The sequence below is a fragment of the Dermacentor andersoni genome, chromosome 6 (assembly GCF_023375885.2).
Source record: "Dermacentor andersoni chromosome 6, qqDerAnde1_hic_scaffold, whole genome shotgun sequence".
NCBI lineage: Eukaryota > Metazoa > Arthropoda > Arachnida > Ixodida > Ixodidae > Dermacentor > Dermacentor andersoni.
Window position 1 is genome coordinate 15,979,893 of NC_092819.1, and position 23,583 is coordinate 16,003,475.

The 23,583-nt window shown below is 43.9% G+C and overlaps 1 protein-coding gene across 1 annotated transcript in view; it reads right to left on the reverse strand.

Annotated features, from left to right (window-relative positions):
* Positions 1–7,903: 7,903 nt before the first annotated feature.
* LOC126521542 (uncharacterized) overlaps positions 7,904–23,583 on the reverse strand; it is a 36,194-nt gene continuing 20,514 nt past the window's right edge. The window contains exons 3-6 of the mRNA XM_050170242.3: positions 17,155–17,537; positions 13,730–13,999; positions 10,236–11,167; positions 7,904–8,203 (exon numbers count right to left, since the gene is read on the reverse strand). Coding sequence (XP_050026199.1) covers position 8,203; positions 10,236–11,167; positions 13,730–13,999; positions 17,155–17,537 — 1,586 coding nt within the window. The 3' untranslated portion in view covers positions 7,904–8,202. The remainder of the gene's footprint in view (positions 8,204–10,235; positions 11,168–13,729; positions 14,000–17,154; positions 17,538–23,583) is intronic.

Genomic DNA, 23,583 nt, shown 5'->3' on the forward strand with positions numbered 1-23,583 from the left:
GCAAATTCAGCCGCCGGGTGCAACTTGACCACGAAAGTGTCGAAGGCTTCGTAGTAGAGTTGAAGCACCTAGCCCTGAAATGTAACTTTGGGGAATTTCTCCTGGACGCCCTACGCGACAGATGGGTAGCTGGGATTCGAAGTGAAGAAACGCAGAAGGCATTGTTCACGGCTGACGTACTCACGTTTGAAAGGGTATGCAAAATAGCTCTTGACAGTGAATTGGCAGTGAAACAAACAGCCGCAATACAAGCAGGAAGCCGGGCGGAGCGCATAAGCGCAGTGGAAATGAAAACTAACGAGCATCAGCGCAGCGACCGTGACCAAGCGAAGGCTAAAATTTCGGCGCGAAAGAAGACGTCACACACAAAGCTTGCGCTACGACGCATGCAAAACGCAAAAACGCTTTTCTGGTAACCCCTGTACTCATTTTAATGAAATGTGTTGCATTTGAGAGAGAAAGTTAAATTGTAGTGACTGTTGTAAGCGGAATTTCGATTTAGGTCCTGAATTTTGATAAAGATATTTTCAAAAATTCGCAAGATTGAAAAAAAAATATCAGCACGAGTTTACAAATTAATAGCTCTGCATCAAGAACAGATATCGCGGTTCTGTAAGCGGCACTCATTAGATCACTGAAAGCGGACATATGCAATAAGTCATTTTCTATCTTACGTGACTTTGTTACGCTGTGTACAATGGTTCTGCAAAAGCTGTATTTTCATATTACTAAATTTTTTTAGATTGATGTGTAACGTTTCAATTTTGTCCGCTTCGTATGTACTATTACATGTAATATACAGAATTGTCATATCATTTTTCATTGCTGAGTTGCAGAGTTGTAAATTTGATAGTTTCGTTTTCTGAAAATTTTTGATTTTTTGCTAATTTTTACTAAAATATTGACGACCTAAATCAAAAAGTCGAAACGAACAGTCACTAAATCTTAAGTTTTTCTTTTAAATGCAACGAACCTCGCCAAATTTAGTTCAGTGGTTGCTGAGAAAAACGAATTCTCTTTTCACGCGTATTTAGATAGCACCACCCGAGTTAAAGCTTCCTCTTAATATACTGTCTTGCCTCACTATCAGGAGGGCTCATAAGTGCGCGGTACGTGTTTACAGTATATCGTTAAACTGATCTCTAGGCGTAGTTGAACCTGTTTAAGGTTGTTATCATGAATTGTAGTGACGTTATGAAACAGTTTCATGTTTCTCGTGTCCTCACTATTAATTGTCCTTGTCTACACGCACTGTTTCATCTCGTGTAAACTATGGAAGGAATTTGCACAACTTGAAATGCGCAATTCTAAGCGGTACAAGTCGCCGTAAGTCTTTGCCAGCTGCTGCTTGTCATATTTGTACCATCCGTAGTACAAAACTATACAAGTCTAAAGAACTTGATAGCGAGCACTTGATTAGAGACTAGGTGCAGAGCGGACATACGATGGGTAGTCAGTATGGAAAGAGCCCATCTTTCTGTCGTACACAACAGGAGTAGGCCTATATATTCTCAAAATTTTCAAGGCACGAAATAATTTAGGCGCAACTTTATGGCTCAAAATGCAAATTCATGATGTCCATTCGGTGAACTATACAGAGACGCTGATGGACTTGCCAACAGTAACTTTGTTCATATACGGGCTTTTACCTGCTATTTGGTCGACTGTGTTCATGTTGTGCCCATATGTCCTTCGTCATACTTACCACATCAAATCTAATATGATTAGTGAATGCACATATCGGCGCAAGGCAACAAAAGACTGGCGCTCGCAATTGTCGTGTATTTTGTTTGCATTTTTGTTTCACCTTTTCTTATAGGGTAACGAAAAGTCTGCAAGAAACTTCTGCAAAAGATTACTCTAGATTTCGAAGAAAATTACGTTTAAGGCTGGTGTCCCGAAGTAAAGACTCACTTAGCGATGACAGCGCAGCAAGCAGTGCAGAACAAATGATAAAGTGCTAAAGGTATGTGCGCACATTACAGGCTGTATAAAAGACATAAACCTGCCTTCTGAAATGTGAAGTAACAGAAACGCCCGCTACGACTATTTCCACAGCCGTGACCAGAATAGTGGAACTCTCAATGGGAGTTTTGAAAAAAGATGGTGACGTGCCTAGATTTGAAACTAATTTTGAGTCTTAATATAATAAAGCTTAAATGGTGAGGAGGAAAGCGACGCAGCGTGGAGACGCTACCAAAAAACAAGGTGTCCATTTTTCTTATCTTTATCCTGTGGGACTGTGTTTACTGAAAGTTTCAGTACGCAGTAAGTAAAAGAGTTCTGCAGTTCTTCGTGCCATTTTGTCGCTTGACTCTGTCAGTAAATAACTGATTAAGTTGACTGCACTGCTACCTGAAACAATGCAACAAACAATGAAAAGCTTCATATCCACATTTTCCACATACTACTGAATAGTATATTTAACCATGTTTAAGATATACTTTCGGTTATTTCAAACCAAGATTGCATCACCTTCAAATATACATAAGGGGCAATGGGTCATAACACAGCTAGACCAATCGTCTAAAACACTTCTGGGCCAGATATAGCGATTGCTCAGGCACATCGCTAAAGCACTTCGTGCTGTATTCCTCAGCGAATGAGGTAGATATCCATTGTTAAAATTTGCATGACGTGTTGCCTTCCTGGAAAAGCTTTCTTTCATTATGGTTCCAGGTGACCATTATAGGAGAAGGCGTTTTTGTAGTGTGATTTGCGCTAACTCCCGGCGCGCGTAGGTTTCGCATCACCACAGAGAGCAGTGAAGGTCGCGCACGTTTAATTGATTGCTGTCACACGTGGTGAATTACGACTCAAATTAAGGAAACATTTTGTTTGTAAGAAGTGGTTATCGTTAGGTAGTCGAGTTGGCTAACTATACGCTCGCTGTCATGATAGCCCGGCGCTTGTTTCTTACTATATGAACTAGCAAACTATTCCAATATCTCTTTATTGCAATTTCCTGACGTCAAACTTCCGTAACAGTCGACGCAAGCATCGGGCGGTGACTCGCAGATTTGTCAGGAGAGACCAGTCAAACGCTTTCCTCATTCATAGGAGGTCACTTTTGTTTGCATGAAAAACGAATAACATTGGCTACAATGAGCGGCTTGTCGTATCTAATCGGCTAACAACAGGCGAGGAGAATGCTCAAGTGAAGACGGATTCGATCGGGCAGAGACAGTGCACTGAAAATCGATAACCGGAGGAAGAGGGTGGTCCGCTTTCCTTACTTAGCTTGCGGTGGCTGGTCGAAAATCACGGCGACATGCGACGGAAGCTTCAGAACGACGCTAAAACGGATCCTCAGCAAAGAAGAGTTGGTCGAATGAGATCGTAAACGTGCCGAAAGTGCTCAAAAACGTTACATGGCCACGCAAAAAGTTTTATTGTACGTAAATAAACCCATGCTTTCGGGCAGGTGAGAGTAGCCAGTGCCTGAGCGATCGATGGCAGCAATCTTTTATTCCTTTCGGAACGGGGTAGCCTACGACTATACAGAAGAAAATTCAGTTTTGTTCGGCATAATAATGCATCTTTAACGCGTACACCTGACTTTGACGCGGTGAGTTTTCGCGGTTTTGTGACGTCGCGTACAGGCAGCAGATACGGGTGCAGCCCGAAAACTTTTAACCAATAGCCGAGGGCTAATGGCGAAAAGGCATCGCATCAGAAATAACAATTTTTCTTTTGTTCGTTCTAATCATGCATAATCAGTGTGTACGCGTCGTATCAGATGGGGAGCTATTGCGGTTTTCGTGACGTCGCTTGACAGACAGAAAAGTTTGGAATAGCTTTAGGTTATAGCACCCCTATTCCAAACCTTTCTATTCCAATTCTGCAATCAGCCATCCGCTATTGGTCAAAAACATTTTTGGACCAGCCCCACCTCGCCTGTCTGTCACGGGACGTCACGAAAACCGCGCTAGCTCTCCAATGATATGACGTGTACACACTGATTTCGCATGATTGAACCGAACAAAAAAAAAATAGTTATTTCTGATTCGACTCCTTTTCGCCATTAGCCCTCGGCTATTGGTTAAGTCTTTGGGCTGCAACCACATCAGCTGCCTGTCACGCGACGTCACAAAACCGCGAAACCTCACCGCGTCAAAGTGACATGTACGCGTTAAAGATGCATTAATAGGCCAGACAAAACTGAATTTTCTTCTGAATAGCCACAGGCTGCTCCGTTCCGAAAGGAATAAAAGATGGCTGCCGCCGTTCGCTCAGGCAGTGGCTACTCGCACCCGTCGGAGTGCTTGGGGTTTATTTGCGTATAATAAAATTTTTTGCGTGGCAGTGTAACGTTTTCGAGCACTTTCGGCACGTTTAAGACCTCGCTTTGCCAACTCTTCTTTGCTGAGGATCCGTTTTAGCGCCATTCTTAACCTTCTGTTGCATGCCGCCACGATTTTCAACCAACCACCGTAAGCTAAGCAAGGGAAAGCGAACCTATCGCAAACGCCGGCACCACCATCTTCTACCCATTATCGATTTTCAGTGCACTACCTCGACCCCATCGAATCCTTCTCCACTTGAACGTGCCCCTCACCTCTTGCCAGCCAATTAGATAAGACAAGCTACTCAGTGTAGGCAATGTTATTCGTTTTTTCAAGCAAAAAAAAGTGACCTCCTATAAACGAGGACAGCGTTTCATTGGTCTATTCAGAAAACCCTGTGTGTCACCGCCCGAGGCTTGAGCCGGCGGTTACGCAAATTTAACGTCAGGAGATTGGAATAAAAACATATTGGAATAGTTTTATGGTATAGGGCCCTAGCTTTACGTTATAGCGCCCAGTTTTCTGGCATACCAACTACTAGGTTTCTAAATACAACGCTTGCACAATGCTGAAACTACTCAACTGCGAATGTGGTAGCGCAGATGAAGATGTACATTATTTCCTTTTAGAATGCTAAATACACTTTGAGCCAATGTATTAACTGACGTCAAAACTCATGAGACACAATCAATGCTCAGTGGCAGCAAAAAGAAACTGCTGGGACCGTGGCCAACAACTACTCATCAAAAACGGTGAGCTTACTGATCTTAAAGAGTTTTTGGAGGTCTCTGATAATGACACTCACTGCACGCGTGAGCGTTGCATATATCTTTATCGCATGAGTTTTTCTCTCATGTAAGATTTTGTTCATCTGTACTGTATCTGTAATGTACGTGTACCTGATACTTGTAATGAGTGAGTTTATTATGTGTCATTTTATGTCATTTTTACATTTGTGATGCTAACCAACATCGATATTTGTGGTATTACGTGATAATGTGTGATGCATTTACATTTCACCCATGGGAAAAAGAGTAGCCGGCATTGTATCTTGGTGCCAATATCTTATTTATTTGTATAAAAAAACAAGCAAAAGTAAGCTACTCCATTATACACATCCTGCCACGTCACAGCGGGAGTCGCTGTTAGCGCCTCAACAGAGCGATATGGCATCTTGGAGGGAGGCGCGATGAGCGCAGCAAGTTCACCAAAGTAAAACAAATGTCTAGAAAACAAATAGTTGGGGAAAGTGATGAAAAATAAGAGCGCGATATCAAATAAAGGCAGAAAGCCGTTTGGTCGCGTTATATATAGCAATGTAAACCTCACACGCGGTTGACGAGCTGAAGTACGTGCAAACACTCAGAAACCGTATGCGCGGACACAACGTCATGAAACAGTGGCAGGTAATCAACAAGGACCATTTCGTCCACGACGAGGCCGAAGTTGCAGAATCGAACTCTGATGAAGGGGTCGTCCACGAAATTATAGGTTATATAACAGTGTCGAAGCATCATACCACGACTGTGATCAGTGCCTGAAACCAGTGATCGCGAAACCACTTAACCCCTGTGAACTACAAGTATACCATATAGAGACAGCTTCTGTACTGTTCGGAATGTTCGTTGGCGGAAGTTATTTGCGTCGAATGTACTTGCAACCACAGTTATCGGATCAGGGCTGCAAAACCAGACAGTCATTACCCTTTTTTTTTAACGTTCCATTAGTTCTCAGCTGCTTCAGAACCTATGATCGGTAGCGTTACTTATATTGTCTGGCACTGATTTCTCAGCTGTGTAAGCTCCCATGGAAATAGGAAATTTCACTTTCCTCGGTTAGATTACGTACAAAGGAATGAAAACAAGATATGGGAAATGACGATGCATAATGATAACAAAACGACCATAAAATTATGTAACCTTGGGCGTGTGCCCAAGAGGAAGCAAGATGTAATGTGCGCAGTGGCCACAGTTTGGGAAGGTTCTTTTCTTCGGTCGTTCGTTTGGTCTTCATCCATGTGCTTCATTATTCGAATTCCACTGCATCATAGCGGAACTCGCAATTTTGCGACAATGCTTCAGGACACTTTAAAACTCGCCTTTGACACAAAGAAGCTTTTTACGGCTAATATCCTCATTTAAATGTGCGCTTTTGAGTGATTTATGACAAAGAAATTCAGTTCAAGAAAGTCGAAGACGGCTGCCCTTAATTCAACTATCGAGAGCGTTTCGTGAGCCGCACCGAGTAGCCGAATATAGCCGAGGCTAATGAAGGCACCAGTGAATCAAACATTTGTTGATGCGCAGGTAAGCGATACGAACGGTACGTGTTTAGACCAAACTTGGTGGTTGCCTGAAAAGGGCTGTAGCTAAGAAATTGAACTCAAGCAAGGATGACTTGCTGAACTGTGGTGAGCGAGGGAAATCAAGAGTGTTCCCTTAAAAATACTTCCATTAGAATTTAAACAAAATATTTCGAAATGTGGGCACCAAGCATGGCACTGATCGTGAACTCTTTTCCTCTTTCAGAAGACGAAGAAAATAGCAGTAGGACAAGGATTTGAAAAATCTCGTAAATGTCCCTTAATATAATCAATTCGTCCTGCTAATTCCCTCAAACGACCAATGTATATATGGCCCAAAAGTGAAAATATTACAATTCGAGTCGTCATGATAACCACGATAGCAAGCGAAGTATAAGACCCGTATTCACAAAAAAAAAAAAATATTGGTATGATTGAGCTGCTAGAGAACACAGCCAGTCAATCAATGTCTTAGAAATATCTTAAGCGCTATTACGATCTTATCTTAAGCTCTTACGAACGAAAAGCTCTGTGGATTAGGCTCTAGACTGTGCCGCTGCGCACATGTGCACTTATAGCATTACTCTGGTTATATACTAAGTGTTCGTATCACTCTCAACAGAAGTAACATAACCAACTGCAACGTAAACCACGTTGGTCGAGAAGGCAAAGTCTTGGGTGCACTCGGAAACGAAGTATCCTTAGATAGATAATTGCACTTAACCACGGATTCAAATCAACCGTTCCAACAGCTCGTTCATAGTGGAACGACGAGGTCTGCTACAGTAGATAAACACCTGCAGCCGAGGGAAGAGATTGATCTATAGCATGATGCTAGCCAAGTTGACTTAACGGAGTGAACTGGAACCCTGCGCTGTAGGTGGCCGTCACTTCCATGGCCCTACACACGCTGGAGAAATTCGTTTCAATTTCGTACGTTCGTTTCAATTCCGTATGTTCGTTTTGGTTTCGTATGTTCGACCATAGCCGAATATTCCAAAAATCGAGCACCAATATATATTTTAAAGGGAGTATTACCATTCTACTGGAATCTTGAATATTTCGTCATTGGTATCTGTTGAGGAAACTCAAACGGCGACTTTCTGTCGAGGCTGATGCCGTCATCACTACGACAAATATTTGGCAACACGGCCAAAAAAGTACACCGTTGAAATATTCCCAACAAAATGTGGCTACTGGAGTGACAAACAAAGTTTGACAATGTGTTTCATTGATAACTATTCATCTGTTTTTCATTTGTTCAGTTGTCTGATGTGAACTTGTGAGGTGTTCTATGGAGCGCCAGAAACGGATATTGTTAAATTTTGTAGCCATTTTTCTCTGTTTTATTAATGACATTGACAATGTACATGGCGACACATGGTAACACAGGCGATAATGTGAACAACACAGGTACTTAAAAAAAACGCACTATTTTACAAAAATACTGTACAAGGGTTTCCCGGCAACCACCGTGGCCACTTCTTTACAAGTAGCACGTGTTTTTTTTTTTCTGTTTTAGTCGTCAACAGATGTGGTTGAGTGGCTCGTTGAGGCGGCGCCTGGTCACCCCATATTAGTTTTCTTTTTCCCATGTTTTCATACTTTGGTCCATCTGTAAGCAACAGTCCATAAGTGGTTATTACCTGTTATCTATAGCACTTTGTTTACTAGTATGATATATTACATGGCGGAAAATATCCACGCTCCGTTAAGTGCGCAACAAATGCACATTGAATGAACCTAGGCGAATAGGCAAGGTGCTCCTTATATAGCAAAAAGAAAGTGTTCGCTTTATTTTATTACGTTTTGATTGATGAAATAGACATCTAAATTTAATCAACATGTCGGAAAATGCGTCTGTTGCTCTAAAATATTCGTCTGCAATGAACTGGGGAACGGATTGGGGAACGAAAACCAACATAATTCAGAGTAACTGAGACTACCTGCATGACATCACATGTGAAAATCTGAGCTATCGTAGTTAGAATGAACGACAAGATGGTTCCTCTCCAAAGAGTCAGTAAGAGACGATCATGTCGCAGAGTAAGAATTTCTAGATTTCAGGTGTGTAGCGTCCACCAAAAAAGGTATTGCTCTCATTCTAGGGTCTGGCACTTGGAAACAAAACCTAGCTTCAGACCACCTGACTGACAAGCTGCTCTCCATGCCATGTTGCCCTTTTAGAGTAATTCCCGCGGACAAAAACCACGTAGAAAGACTGGGAAGCCGATAATTCGATAATAAGACAAAAGTCAGGGGTGTCGGGAGTGAAATCCCGTGGCATTGAGGGTCACCTGTCACTTAACGAACCTCTGGCTACGCGGTCATTCAAAGAACATATAAAACATTTTCGAACACTTGTTTCAAGTGCGCTTTTCAGATGCGCTATTTAGCTCACACCGAGCTTACTGAATAGTACCACATATATAAAGACGCTTTTTGTGTTATAGCACAATTGTATTATTTGTGTTTTGATATTGAAATTATTTCTGTGTCCGTCCTGTACAGTCAGCGTGCTTTTTACAGAAACTTGGAGATATGCGCGAGGCGGTGTTCTTTAAAGCCGGCAGCTTTCACGTCGTCCAGCAAATTAAGTAACGGTTTTTATTACGGGTTGCTGGACAGATACGTTATCATTATGGAGGGCACGACTGTGAATTTTTACCCAGTGCTGAATTTAACATTCAGAAAATGGTGCTAGTTCTACTTAGATTTTGATGTTTCTCACATTATCTTGTAATTTAGGCTATCCGAAAACTGATAGTGCAGTTGAGAGTTTGTCAGTGTTTTGAACAAATTTGGTCACCATCAGGTAAAGCGTATAAAAATGTACATTCTGTCGTGCTGCGCACACCAGCGTTGTTGGAAACGACAACTGCGTTTCTTTAAAAGTGATCAATTAGGATAAGTATGGGGTTGGAAATCAGCTATGCTAGAGAGACTCTGAATATTTACAGAATATATCCTTCCTTCTTGTGTTCAGTGCCCTACAAGTAAAAGGACTTGATTCCATAAAACATATCGAATAATTTCTACTGGTACCTTTGAAAGAAAACTAAGTCAACTAAATGTTTCACAACAGCGCTTCCGAACCTGCCGCGAGTAATAATAAAGGAAATTGGCACTCCATGCGACCAGACACGACTTTTGAACAAATCACTATACGTTTCTCATTGAAGGATCATGCGACGTTTGCCTTTGAATGAGGCGTTAAAGCAAGTGAATAGAAAACCGGCAAAGAATCGTAACACCGTGGGGCCGTATGGCGAACGCTTTCAGAACACGACAACCCTGCTATAGTATTCAACTAAATCATGTGGAGTAACATTAATTACGCATTATTTTTCTTAGTTGGCTATGAAACCGTTACCTCACAAAGCAGCACGTTTTCTTCGTCGTTTACTGCGTCTTAGAAATAAAAAGAAAGCAGTGGTAGTGTGCAGACGGCGCCAAGTTTATCTCTAGCGAAGTACGACGGCTTGACGTTAACCCAGTCTCCAATGTGAAAATCATCTATGCATTGGGAGTGCTCCTTGCTCTAGCTTGCGAACTTCATTCAGGTCTTGTTGAAAATAAACTCTGACTCATCGTGTGCCTGACCCTGTCATCTAGCATGCGTGTGACAATTGCGTATAAATACCTACCAGTTCCATGGAATGTTGTACCGCGCCGCAACGGCCTTAAGATTTTGTGGGCCACCAACTAAGGACGCTGCTCGGCTCATGAGGGCATTGTACTTCTGTAGGGCGAGTCTGTTGGCTTCCGCGAACGAGGTTCCAGAGTAATAGGACCCGGAGTTGGGGTACCGGCTGTACGCCTGCTGATGCGGCCCGGCGTACTGCTGCTGCTGCTGCTGTTGTCCGGGCTTGTACGATTGAGCCGCGGCGTTGGCCACTTGATAGGACGGCCCTGCCGCTCCCTGGTACGACGTGTACGACTTGCCACTGCCGTCTCCACCGGAAGGTGTGTCTGCGGCCACGATGATGGTCTGCTCTTCTCCGCCGCTACCTCCGTTTCCTCCGTAGCCTCCATGTGCCCTTGCCGCGGCGGCCGCCTTGAAAGCCGCTGCGTTGACGCCGTACGTCGGCTGAGCTCCTGGATAGATGGCAGCCACCTGGTACGCCGGTTTCTCGTATCCGCCAGCAGCCGCCGGCCCCCCTCCGTAGCTTGGTCCTGCCGAGCCGCCGTAGCTGGGTCCAGCAGTGGCCGTGTATCCGCTTCCCACTACGGCGGCGTAGCTAGTGCCACCTGCGCCGCCGCCACCGTAGCTCGGTCCGCCGGCGTAGCCCGGGCCAGCCGCGTATCCAGCGGGGCCACCCGGTCCGTATCCCCCTTTACCGTGTCCCGCGTCCGTAACCTCGTACGATGCCTGCTGCCCGCTGATGGCGTTGCCTGACGCCCCCGCCTCTCCGCTGTATGTCTTGGCGGGCGACGCCTCGACGCTGTACGCCTCCTGAACTCCGTACGGCGTGTAGCTCTTCTGCGCGACGGCCGTGGCACCTCCGTGTCCGCCGTGCGCACCGGGATGCGCCGTCACGTAGACGTGCTCTTGGCCGTCACCTCCTTGGGCGACGACCTGTCGGAACGGGTGATAACAGGGTGAGTGAAGAAAGGCACGGGGCACATACTTGTGCCACAAGCAGCAGAAATAACTGTGTGGTTATTAGGTAAAAATACCTAATATGTGCTATGAACAATAACGGTTCAGTGGGGAAGCTGTATAGTCAACAACAACATACGGTAACGCCCCGAACTATCCAGGGCACTCGGCATTTCTCACATTGCAATTGGCTGGAGACATACTGGCACCGGTACAATCCTTCAGCCAAGGTTGTGTCACAAAACGACCCCCGCGTCATCAGACGCGACCTGTCATTTCTCTCTTCACCATATATCTTCTCACGTTTTTCTTCGCACGACATTGCTGCTATTCCTCGCGTTATATATAGCTCCATTTTCCTTCCTAAATATCTGATTTGTGCTACAATCTGAGTAAGGGGGCTATTTCAGTCACATCTCCTGTACGGAGCGCCCACTACGGAGTTTTCACATCCTAGGTGTTGCTTTCGGACGCCAAGCCATATCAATCAGTAACACATATAACTAAAAGCGGGGCCAGGTCCGAATGTTGTCAACTCACGCATTTTATATATCTCGAAAATAGTGTGGTGTATTATGTTGCGTTATTTTCTGCTAAATTCATCAAACTGTTCCAAAAGACGAATTTAGAAGTCTACCCAGGTTTGTTATTGCCAACAGCAAAATGATTTGCTGAAATTCCAAGTCGGAGGGTAATACGTCTGGCCGAGAAAATACATCTCCAAAGAAGCGAAGTAAAGCACTGACCAACGTCTACTGAAATTTAATGACGATCGGCTCCTGCACGGCCAGCTTTGCTCAGGATAAACATAATTGATATGCACAACCTGTGCTCAAGCATGCTTCAGTATGCGGCGTAAGTTGCGAGCAAACATCGCTGGAAGTGTGTCGTCATTTCTGTTCGATGTGCGCTTAATAGTTTAGATGTGCAGGAATTGCAGATGCAGGCGTGAACTCAGCTTCGTCTCTCCAGTCAGTCTTGTGGCGTGCGGTTTCAGCATGTTCGGTGAGGGCTCTTGAGGCCACGTGCCATTTCGGGAGGTCATGTTTGAAAGCGAAATGATTCGTTCTTTCTCTCAAACTAATCAGCCTGCACACAGAGCATTGTGTCGCAGTAGCTAATTATTTCCTCTCACGAAACTTTGGTGGTGCATGGACGACACAATGCCGCTTCTGTTATCAATCCTGGGAAAACTTTCGTTAGCTTCGCGCCGTCAGCTCGAAATGAAAGAGTGGCCTCCCGAGTTGAAGGACCGGGAATAGCTCACTGTTATTGGCAACCCGAGTTATTGAGTCGCTTTTCAGTTACACGAGTGAATTTACTTTTGCTTATAGAGCGTGAGAACACGAATACATGCGCCTCGCCAAGAGGCACCGCACATTCGGTGCGGGATTTCTTAAGCCGCCCGCCGTGGTTGTTTGGTGGCTATGGCGTTGTGCTGATAAGCACGTGGTCACGGGATCACGGGTCACGGGCCATGGCAGCCGCATTTTGATGGAGGCTAAATGCAAAAACAGTTGTGTACCATGCACTAGAGGCACGCTAAAGAACCCCAATTGGTCAAAATTAGACCGCAGTCCCCCACGTACTCCGCCGTGCCTCATAATCAGAGCGTAGTTTTGGCACGTAAAGCCCCACCATTCTTGAAAATTTTCAAACAAACCTCAATCAGATACTTTATTACCGTCAGCTAGCTTTCACTGTGAAAGTATGCCAAGGTCGCCAACTGGTGATCACGTGAAGCCATCATCATTATCGGTCCATTCGTCCAATATCTGCGGCAGCTACGCAAGCGAAGAGCCATAGTAACAAAAGGGCTGCTATCCGGCGTATCGTCGGTTTTCGTGTGCGCTACCTCTCCGCGTTATTTAGCGCGTAGACACACACCCTAAAGTTTATTGTGGTTTAAAAGAAAGTACGCCTTCCTTTTCTTAATAACGACAATATAAGTGCAGTAAGCATCAAAAACGTATGATTTTCTTTTTTTAGATAGCGTGGCACACATGCTCACAGATGATTAACCGCGAGCAAAGAACCAGTTCAAGTGATTGATTGATTGATTGATTGATTGATTGATTGATTGATTGATTGATTGATTGATTGATTGATTGATTGATTGATTGATTGATTGATTGATTGATTGATTGATTGATTGATTGATTTGAATGCCGAAAACCTGCATGTAGGCTACGAGAGACGTCCTGATGGGAGCTGGAGTTAAAATTCACACACTGAGCTGTAGGTCTCTAATGTGCACTCAATTCTTGGTACTTGGGCGTTATTGTTGTTGCTCTCGTTTCTTTTTTTTTAAATTCCACTTTTGTCATCTAGCAGGCACTGCGACCAGGAAAAAGCAAGGGATGGTGAATGCGGCTAAATAATTCAAGTCTAAAGAAACTGCTATTCCCATGCCTACTCTTCCTAAAGAAGCTAGCTGTTCAGTCGCGAGTCTTCAGCAGAACTTATTTTCAGGAAGCAAAGTATCGCATCTATTTAACAACATAGAAGCTCGTAATACAAACAAGAGCTGTCTCCCACCTGGTAAGCCTGTCCTCCGTGCGTGTAAGCGGTTCCAGCATATGCCTTTCCGTCACCGATGCCTTGCGACACAGCGCCACCCTGATATGCGGCCGACGGAGCCTGGGCGACCTGGTAGCTCTGCTGGTACTGGGGACCGGACGACTGACCGGCGTACGCGACGTACGACTTGGCGTCCTCCTGAGACGCCGTGGCCGGAACGGCGCTCACTGGCACGGCGTACGACTGGCCGTGGTACTGGTACGTCTTGGCATTGCTGGGTACACCAACCTAGAAACACGGTGATCGTGTACGGTCTGGTTATACTGTGAAGATATCCTCTTATGGAAACAAACCAGGCGCCGCAGGATTCCTTAAGGACGCCAAATAACAACGCTGTATTCGCGTGCGGTCTCGGCAACATTAGGTCGCACTTATTACGTGTCAAAGCAGCGGCATGCATTGGACGTTTCGCAATGGAATATATATTCAGCGAGAAGAACACCTTCAGGAAAAATAAGCATTATATGTGTTAAAAACAAATAACAATAATAATAAGCACATGCAGGAACGATAAGGAATACGTGCCGAAAGTACTTAGCCCTCGCATCTGCAAGAGTAAGAAGAATGCATATCCCAATGTGAATTGTGCGATGGCGTACGCAGAGAGTGTATATACAAGCAGTTTATAAACTTGGTCTCCGCATTCTCTGGCAAGTCCTACATTCGGCAAACAGTAAGCTGCGGGAAAGACAGAGTAAAATACGCTCCCGCAGTAAAAAAAAATATCATTGGTGCCTTGGTTTTCACGGTGCGTGGCAAGACATGTGGTTCTCAGGAATGAGTTAAAGAAACAGACAGTCTGTTGGAATCGCTTGGAAACCGAAAGCCCAACTTGGAGTTTTAATTCACTACCGCATATGGACAAATGCTTTAAAATAGTTTTCTATGAAAAAGAAGCGCTGTAAGGCTGTAATCTAATCAGCTAACTTCACTAGGTTCTTATTGAACAGCTGTGACGCCACAATAGAGCACATTCTTCCACGGGTAACGACATGCTGTGCGTCCTAGTCTTAGGCGCTTAGACAAGAGTACGTTCTCGCAAGTAAACATCCTGCGACCTTGACCGAACAACTCCCGTATGCACAAGGCCACCAGAGTGGTAATGCACTTTATAAGGAAACTACCTATAAGTTATACTCGCGCTTGTCACAATACACGCGTAAACATTCATCTGTGGGAGCGCACCCGCTCCTTCGTGCTTCTCATCTTCCTTGCGTCTGTCCACTTCTCCACTTGTGGAGTAGCCATGCTGGTGCGAACTTGGTTAACCTCTTTGCATTTTTGCTCTCCCTCTCTAAACACATTCTGTTCAAGCTGAAAGATCCCATTCATGCACCCGCGCATCTAGCCAATTATCCAAGCATACGCGTATCACCGCATGCTGGTTCCTTGATAGCTTCAAGTCAAGGAATTACGTTTCGTTGGTAAAAAAGTGTTTGCCTTGTGTTTCTCTAGCTTCATAAATATGACTAAGGCGCTGGAAATATTTTCGTGGCTGTGCTCAAACTTGGCGCGAAGCAATTTTTGCTAAGTATCTTCAGACTTTGTTTTTTGTGATACTTCACTGAATGTCTAGGTGAGAATTACGCACAAACAACTATACCCTTTCAAACATCTTGCTTTCTTGTCGACTGAATTGTAAATGTCATCATTGTTCTATTTGTTTTTTAAACTTCATTATCCCAGCCCCCACGCTCTCCTCTTCCTGGGCGTTTGCTGCCATCAATCACCTTCATCACACCATGTAACATGTACACGCTCCTTCCCATGCGGCCAAAGATGGAGAAAGCTCTATGAAAGGGCAGGGATGTCAACTAGAACACGCATGTCCGGTCAGCTAGGGCGAAGTGTGTTAAGGGTAAGAAAAGAGAAGGACGCGCTTTCGGAGCTCTACGCCAAGACTAAAGATGACTCAAGAACATTCTCGATGGCAAAGATGCTTTGATTGTGCTAGTAATAACCTATCTCCTTAACTATGGTTTTTTTAGTTGTTTTTTGTCTTTACTTTTTAATATTGGAGAGAAGCAGTGAGAGCGCGGCCAAAAGCATGACGTAGAGTAGGAAGAATCATGGTTTAGAGTAATGCAGAAAACATAGTGCAATAAGGAGAAAGGACAAGCCGAGAGAGGACAAGCTCTGACTGTCAACTAAGGTTTTATTGCGAGTCCTGGGCATATATATTGGCATGTGTACTTGTTTATGTTTTTACCCGCCGTGGTTGCTCAGTGGCTATGGTGTTGGGCTGCTGAGCACGAGGTCGCGGGATCGAATCCCGGCCACGGCGGCCGCATTTCGATAGGGGCGAAATGCGAAAACACCCGTGTACTTAGATTTAGGTGCACATTAAAGAACCCCAGGTGGTCGAAATTTCCGGAGTCCTCCACTACGGCGTGCCTCATAATCAGAAAGTGGTTTTGGCACGTAAAACCCCATAATTTAATTTTTTTTTGTTTATCTTTTTCGTGTGATCGCTTCTCACCGCCTAACAAATGTTATCGCTCAGCACGGGACGCGCCCGCATGTATCGGAAGTTTCTCGAATGTTATCGGTGATTCTTTCTGCTGTCTGTTGTCACCGAAGCTTGTGTAATCTAATTGCATGTGCGACGCGAATTGTTTAGAACTTTCTGGAAGAAACGCGGTCACCAGCGATTACTCTGGAACCTTCGATGGCTCATGTACAAAAGCCGACGTGCTTTGCCGGCAGATCAGATTTCGCCGCTATTGCTGCGCTTTGAGTGTAACTTGCTCTTGTGAGCACAAGTACGCCCAATAAAAAGTCAGTTTCGTCATTCACAATTTTACAGCTGTATTGTTCACCGTCACTACTACGTCACAATATACATCCATCTGAATCAGCAAAAATAAAGAAAATACAGGAAGAAGGTAAACTGCTACGTGCCATCTGTGCCAATAATTCATTTTCTTTCTTTCATAAAACCACTGACGGCCGACTGACGCACCCATGTCCTGCTCGTGCTATCTCGGTGGCCTCCACCATTTCCCCTTGTCAAGCTTGAAAGTCCGGTCTCGACTTGTTCTTTGTCTCTACTGCGCTGTTTTCTGTATTACGATGAATGACCAACATGCCCAAACCTATTCTCTTCATGGTATAGAGACCCGGTCATCGCTGCGACTGTTATATACAGTCGACCAAACAGGAAGCGTATTTAAAAAGGCAGAAGACCTGTCCGTGCAATCTTAAGCAATGGACGGAATAATTTCTGTGGTTAAAACGGCATTCGAAGTTGTTTTCGCTCAGTACGTGCCCTAATTAGTTAGTCGCTTGAGATACTTCGAATATAATCAAGCGGTAGCGGGTGCTACTGCTGCGCTAATGATTCATTTTTGGCGGAGTGTAATGCTGGTAGGAAGGAAATGAACCTGAATCTGCTGGCTGACGCTGTAGCTTTTGGCAGCCGACAGTGCATTCTGGTAGTGAGCGGGAGAGTAGGCGCGGCTGCCCCGCGATCCGCCCCCGGGGTAACTGCTGACGATGCTCTGCAGATGTCGGCTTCTGTGGACGTGGTCCTCGGGGCAGGGTTGCTCACGGCCGTACACGACGGGCCCCGTGGTGACGCGCCCTCCAGAAAAGTGGATGGGCACTTGGGCGGCGTACGTGGGCTGACCCGAGCTCTCGTCGGGGTTGACGACGCGGATGGAGAGCAGGATGCCCTTAGCCACCTTGGGAGCGCCCAGGCCGGCGAGGTCTCCCTGTTGCACGTCGCCGGGATAGGAAGCGTACGACAGCCGGGATGCCTTGCTTCCTGCGCATTGGTAAGGGGGAAACGCCATAGAATTTCAATGCAACGTCTTTCTTTGTTCGTGATTGATTTTCATTGTTGCATAAGAACCTAGCCAAGGGACTATCCATTTCCCTATCCGCGTCCCATCCTCATGCGAAGCGAAACATCTTGAAGTAATGCAAGACAAAATAAAAAAAAAAAACATTCAATAACTGTTTTTCTTATTCTGAGGGGAGCGGAGGAGGAGTGAGCAATCAATGATTACTCGTTTCCTCGCAGCGTAGCCCCGGTACACTGACCAGAACCAGGTAGTTTATTAGCCTGTAACTGTGATTGCTTGCATTTATTACGTATGCACGTTGTGTGCGCGCGTTTACTGTGCGTGAATCTATTATTTAATACATCACCTTTGTTGTCTGGTGTAGATGCTAGGATTATATGCAAGCACGCATCTTCTTCCCCTTTATTGAATTTGAAATATGTGAAGTTTCGCCACAGATAAAGCCAACTATCGCGAAATCATAGGTAGGAAAAACAACAAACACAAGAAATGCAATGAAAACTCGAAACGCTGTTATCAGCATCCGCTAAATAATCCGTTTACTGCCAACGTCCTCCCCACTGTGTTGGCAGTAAACAATGGCGCACAAGTTCATTGCAGTGGAAGTGCGAGAACAAATTGTTTTTTTTTTCTTTCCCACCTTGTTCAAGGACGTGTGATCGTAGTTTACAGCTGAAATATTAACAGTTGGTGCTAGTCGACTAATCCCGCAAATGGTCGATGCATCCAGCCTGTTGTACCGCATTTTCTTTTGCTTTAAACAAGTTAGAGTAGTAGGAGGAGGAGTGTTGCTTGCTGCAGGCGGACCAAGCTTAGCAGAAGTTGCCGGCAACTGCTCCGCCTGAACGTCACCTATCAACGGCGATACTGTCTAGCCCCTTAATTTGTGGCTAGCGGGGCCACCTACCTCCACAATTTCGTGTACTTCAGCTCAAGGGCTATTATGGTTCACCTCAATTTCCTGGCAAGGCCCCAAACACAAATTGTCATGAGGACAACTATATTATCTTAGCATTCTCGTATCATGTACGCTCACTCAGCCTACGTGTAACTGGAAAGTGATAACTTCAAGGGACGCGCACCTATCAATCATCGTGTGCACTTGTATAGTTATTTGCTTATGTAATGTGTTAAAACTATTGCTTTATTTACTTGTGCTCTGGTTGCTAAAAATAATGTAAAGACTACAGAACTAGCACAAACAATTTGCCTCATTTAATTATCGCGTCTTGCCTGGGTGTCAAGAGGATCACAATTACGTTTTCGTTAAATTTCATTTCAACGAGTAAGTCAAATTAGTTTGTTTGTTTGTTTGTTGTTTGTTTGTTTCCTTGCTTGTTTGTTTGTCTGTTTGTTTGTTTGTTCGTTTGTTTGTTTGCTTGCTTGTTTGCTTGCTTTTTGTCTTTGTTTATTAAATGTGGGACAGCCACTGCAGCTCACTCACTTCTCAAGCAGACGATGCCTGTAGGAACGATGGCCAGATGCGCTTTGCAAATTATGGCTATGGCGAATGGAAAGGCCCACGCCGGCTTCGAGCATCAATAGGCAAACGCACTTATCAGTGATTATGAATGATTCCTGTCTGTCACAATTATTTACTTCATTGAACTTGCTCGTATCTAATTTTGCTTAAAGTGAAAACATGGATCACAGCTACAGTGGCCAGCATATGCAAGATGACCTGGCACGTGTTAACAAACATTATTTACAGCACTGAGGCGTATGTGGTGGGAAATATCGCCCCCACCGAGGACGCGTAGATTAAAAACAAGTCTCGAAAGCTTCTCTTCTTGCTTGTATCTGTTTAAGTATTCATTCTGTATTTCATTCCAAATTATAAAACGGGATACATGATTTTTTCGGTGAAGACTCTGCTATCCATGTAATGAGAATGCTAAATTATTCATTCGCCGTTATCCTAATGAAATACGGCTGGAGAGTACAGCCTGCCAAAAGTCGCCTGAACGCTTAACGTATGTGAGTTCTGGAGGGAGAACAGAAGCCAAAAGGAACGATCAGAAATTATTGTTAATAGTAATCATCCAAATATGTAAACACCACACCGAGAAAACAAGAAAATGGGCTAACAATTGCCTCGAAAAAGCGTAGAAAGAAACAAATAAACGACATCCTCTATAAACTACGACACCACTTCTACATATAGCAATGGAAAGACGGCACTCAACGAGCCGACCTTGCACTACACTGAAAGAAATAGCAGTAATATAGATAATGAATATTCCCGTCGTTATAATTTTGCACTCGTATCAGACGACCGTGGGAGCTGTTTCAGCTGCAAGCAGACGCTGGTCAGTAATTACGTGTTTGAAAGCCTTCGTAATGCGCTGCCGGGGCAGCGTACTTCTTTTCAAGAACGAACCATGGAAATGATGGCTCGTAGAGCTTTATTTCTGGTAAACATGTTTTCGTACAGCTACCTTGTTAAACAAAGTGGAAAACGGCAACCTAGATTGAAGCATAATTTTAACTTCTGAATAAAAAGATATACCTGCAGTGTCTGGTGTTCGGGAAAGTAAATCATGATATCTCAACCATTTGCTTCTTTGTTTCTCTGTATGTCTGTCTGTCTGTGTGTCTCTCTGTTTGTTTGTTTGTTTGTTTGTTTGTTTGTTTGTTTGTTTGTTTGTTTGTTTGTTCGTTCGTTTGTTTGTTCGTTCGTTTGTTTGCGCTACGTCAGTTATTCTGTATCTGCATACAAGAGGTGAGTTAGCGTATGCAAGACCTGTAAATATACTGGTTCAGATTGGGTTGTGTACCAAATGTGATTCATACTGGTAATCTATGCCGTGGATAAGTGAGTACTTAGTACTGCTTCGATGCGATCGTAGCATGTACTTCAGTAAAATTTGTTGCTGGGCGAGTTGGTTGAAGGCCAAGGGATGCATATTAGCACTACAAGGAAAAAAATACCTAAGAAGGAAAGTGAAAAGGTGCTTACTCTGTTTCTTTGTTCACCCTCCTTCCTAAGTTCTTTTTGCGTGTAGCGCTAATATGTATTCCTTCTTAGTATGTGACAACGTTCTGCTATGTTCATTCTGTAAACTACCGTGCGACTGAGTGCAATTTTTGTGCGATACGTCTTACGGTTGCTTCATGCATTGCCTAGTTCTATGGGGCAAACGTATTGTCAAGCACTTGCTAGCAGCTTCTTGTTCTTAGCATTTTCGTATTATTCTATATTTCAGCTGTACGAGGAGAGAGAATGCTCGATAAAGTGAACTTGAAGTTGAAGACATATCTACGAACAAAGGAACATACAAGCACATGTATAGAGGAGCGTGCTGCTTCTAAAACAAAAGCGGTAGACCAATCACCCAATATCTTTCGCAATACGTATGTTCGGTTCTGAACAGCGCTCTGAGCATAATACGCGTCAACTTCCCCTAGGCTGCGAAATGCCTCCTTTTTTGTTCCAAATTTACTGTTTCCCTGGATGTGTCTCACTCGCTCGCTTCGTAAATGATACACTTGCGTTAACGCCAGACTCGTGCGTAACTGATTGGGTCTAATTAATTATTCGTAATCAATTACATTTCTGGTAGTTTCGTAAATAATTTATTACTTAACTGACTCGATAATGGTTACCGCATTTCAATTTTTCAACAACCAAGCACATGTGACCAGTTACATTATTAACGGACAAGCTGTGAGAGGTGACGCCGCTCTGAGCACTGGAATTTCGCGAGAACTGCAATGGAGCGTCCGCGGTCCTGTCATGCAGCACACGTGCGAGTGCCCAAGTTCGGACAGGAAAAGCCGGGCGTTCGTATTTGTGTCCTTATCATAATGCTCCACCAGATGTTGGCCGACAATCTGTGAAAATTTGAGCAAACGCTGCCCTGGCACGACAGCGACAGCCGCTTCAGGCGTTGATGACAGGATATGGCATCGACGCATTATGTAGGTCAGTAAAATTTGTGGCTGGGTGAGTTCGTCGAATGCTAAGGAGTGCATATTAGCGCTACAAGGAAAGGGTGACGCCTAGAATATAAGGCGTAAGTCCAAGAATATGTTATTCTTGGCGTCATAGTTGGCTCGTATCGCACTTTTGGATTCCCACATTGACATTTGTGTAATATATTTTTGATGAGTACAGGAGCTCTGTCGCGTTTTCGTGCCATTCTCCCGGTGCAAGCAAAATTGCAAATTTATTCCACGCTATCTGCTTCGCATATTAATTATTGTAGTTTGGTGTGGTTGACTACTACACAAACAAATATTGCTATTTATTTATTACAGAAGAAATCTATCCGTAACATCGCAAATATTGATTATTTATCTACGACAGAACATTATTTCTAGTCGTACAACATTATGAAAATACAACTTATGTATGAATTTTATGTTCTACGCTCATTTTGTGTACCTTCCCCCACTTTTAAGCATTTCATTACCTTAATTGCACTGCTTCACCAGTATAATAATATTCGCGCCCGTCCCATTAACTTATGGTTGATACCACGTTTCCGTACTCTTTATAAACTGCAGTGGTCGAAACATAACCTTCCGTTAATCCTTAATAAATACGAAGATATAGCGAAGCCCACACTAACATTACTACATATACTGTTTTCTTAATTATTTTGGCTTACGTTCATTTATGTTCTTATTCAGTTATGTTCTTGGGACATGGACAAGCTTATCCTGCTGTTGTTTGTGCTTCACGTTGTAGTGTTTTATACAGTGAATAATTTCACGTTGAATTGTCTTATGTTTAACGTTTACCTGATGTGTTTCTGCTGATTTTAATGCTCTGTTACCTGCTGATATGTTTGCTGTATTCTCTGTGTTACGCCTTCTGCTAGTATCTTTTTATAACATACTTAGATGTTTAGTATCCCGTACTTCAGTACTGTAACGCGTTCGCTCTAATTTTATGTTATCGCTTCTTTTTAGCGTTTCCTCCGACATATTACATTATTCCTATTTATGATGATCGGTTATTTTTAATGCTCCGTTACCTACTTATATGCATCTGTTCATGGTTTGTCATGAACATCAAGGTCGATCACCTTGTGTGCATGAAGTAAAGCCCTGCCTTGTATCCGGTTTCTGGGCCTCTGTCAAGCTGCTGACCGCAGATTTTAGCCCTGGAAACAATTCCAACATCTTTGCAAAAATAAAGAACTTGAACTTGATATAACATACTACACGGATGGGTATTATTTTTTTTAGCATTTGATTGGCGCTACACGGAACACCAGCAACAATGAGCGTTCCGCATTATAGAGGACCCAGGTGAGAGCATCGTGACACTGAATAACTAGGATATTGTGCAGGCGGTGTTCGTACAACCCCGCTCTTCTCTTCAGCCCACACATGGAGAGAGCTTTAAGTCTAGGTGCTGGTGTATTCACACACAAAAAAAAAGGAAGACGAAGGCGAAAAAAAAAACGAAATACGAAACAAAAATGTGGAAAGGTGACAAAAGAAAGTTTGAAATGCAATTATTACTGAAGATAAACATGTGAAGGCTGCAGTCAACATTCAGGCTGCAGTCAGCATCAGGCAGGCTCGTTCTAGTTAGCCTCTTTGTGCAATGTTATTAACGTTTGGGCGGAAAGTAACGTAAATATAATGGACTTATTGCATTAATCGCTCGGTTACTATGATGACGCAGTAATTGTTCATGCGTCACTGCAATCAATTACATCATTTTCATGAAGTAATTGTAATTGGTTGTATATCTTTTCTAATGTGTGCTAATCTGGTTAACAACCACTGCTCAATTTCTCTGTCGTATCTTCATTTCAACCAAGTTCTTTATGCAACGGTCTTATATGTGTTCTATAATGGCGGACGCGCCCTTTGGCTTCACCGCAACGAAAATATCTATAGCGGTGAGGTTGTTCGGCGTTCTAAAATTAAAATAAAACGGCAAACGGAGGTTTGAAGACAGCACCGGAGATCATAATAAAGCAGACGGCGCAGAATCTCCTGGGTATCCCGAGGGGCAGCGGAGGGATCAAAACTGTAACCCGTGCT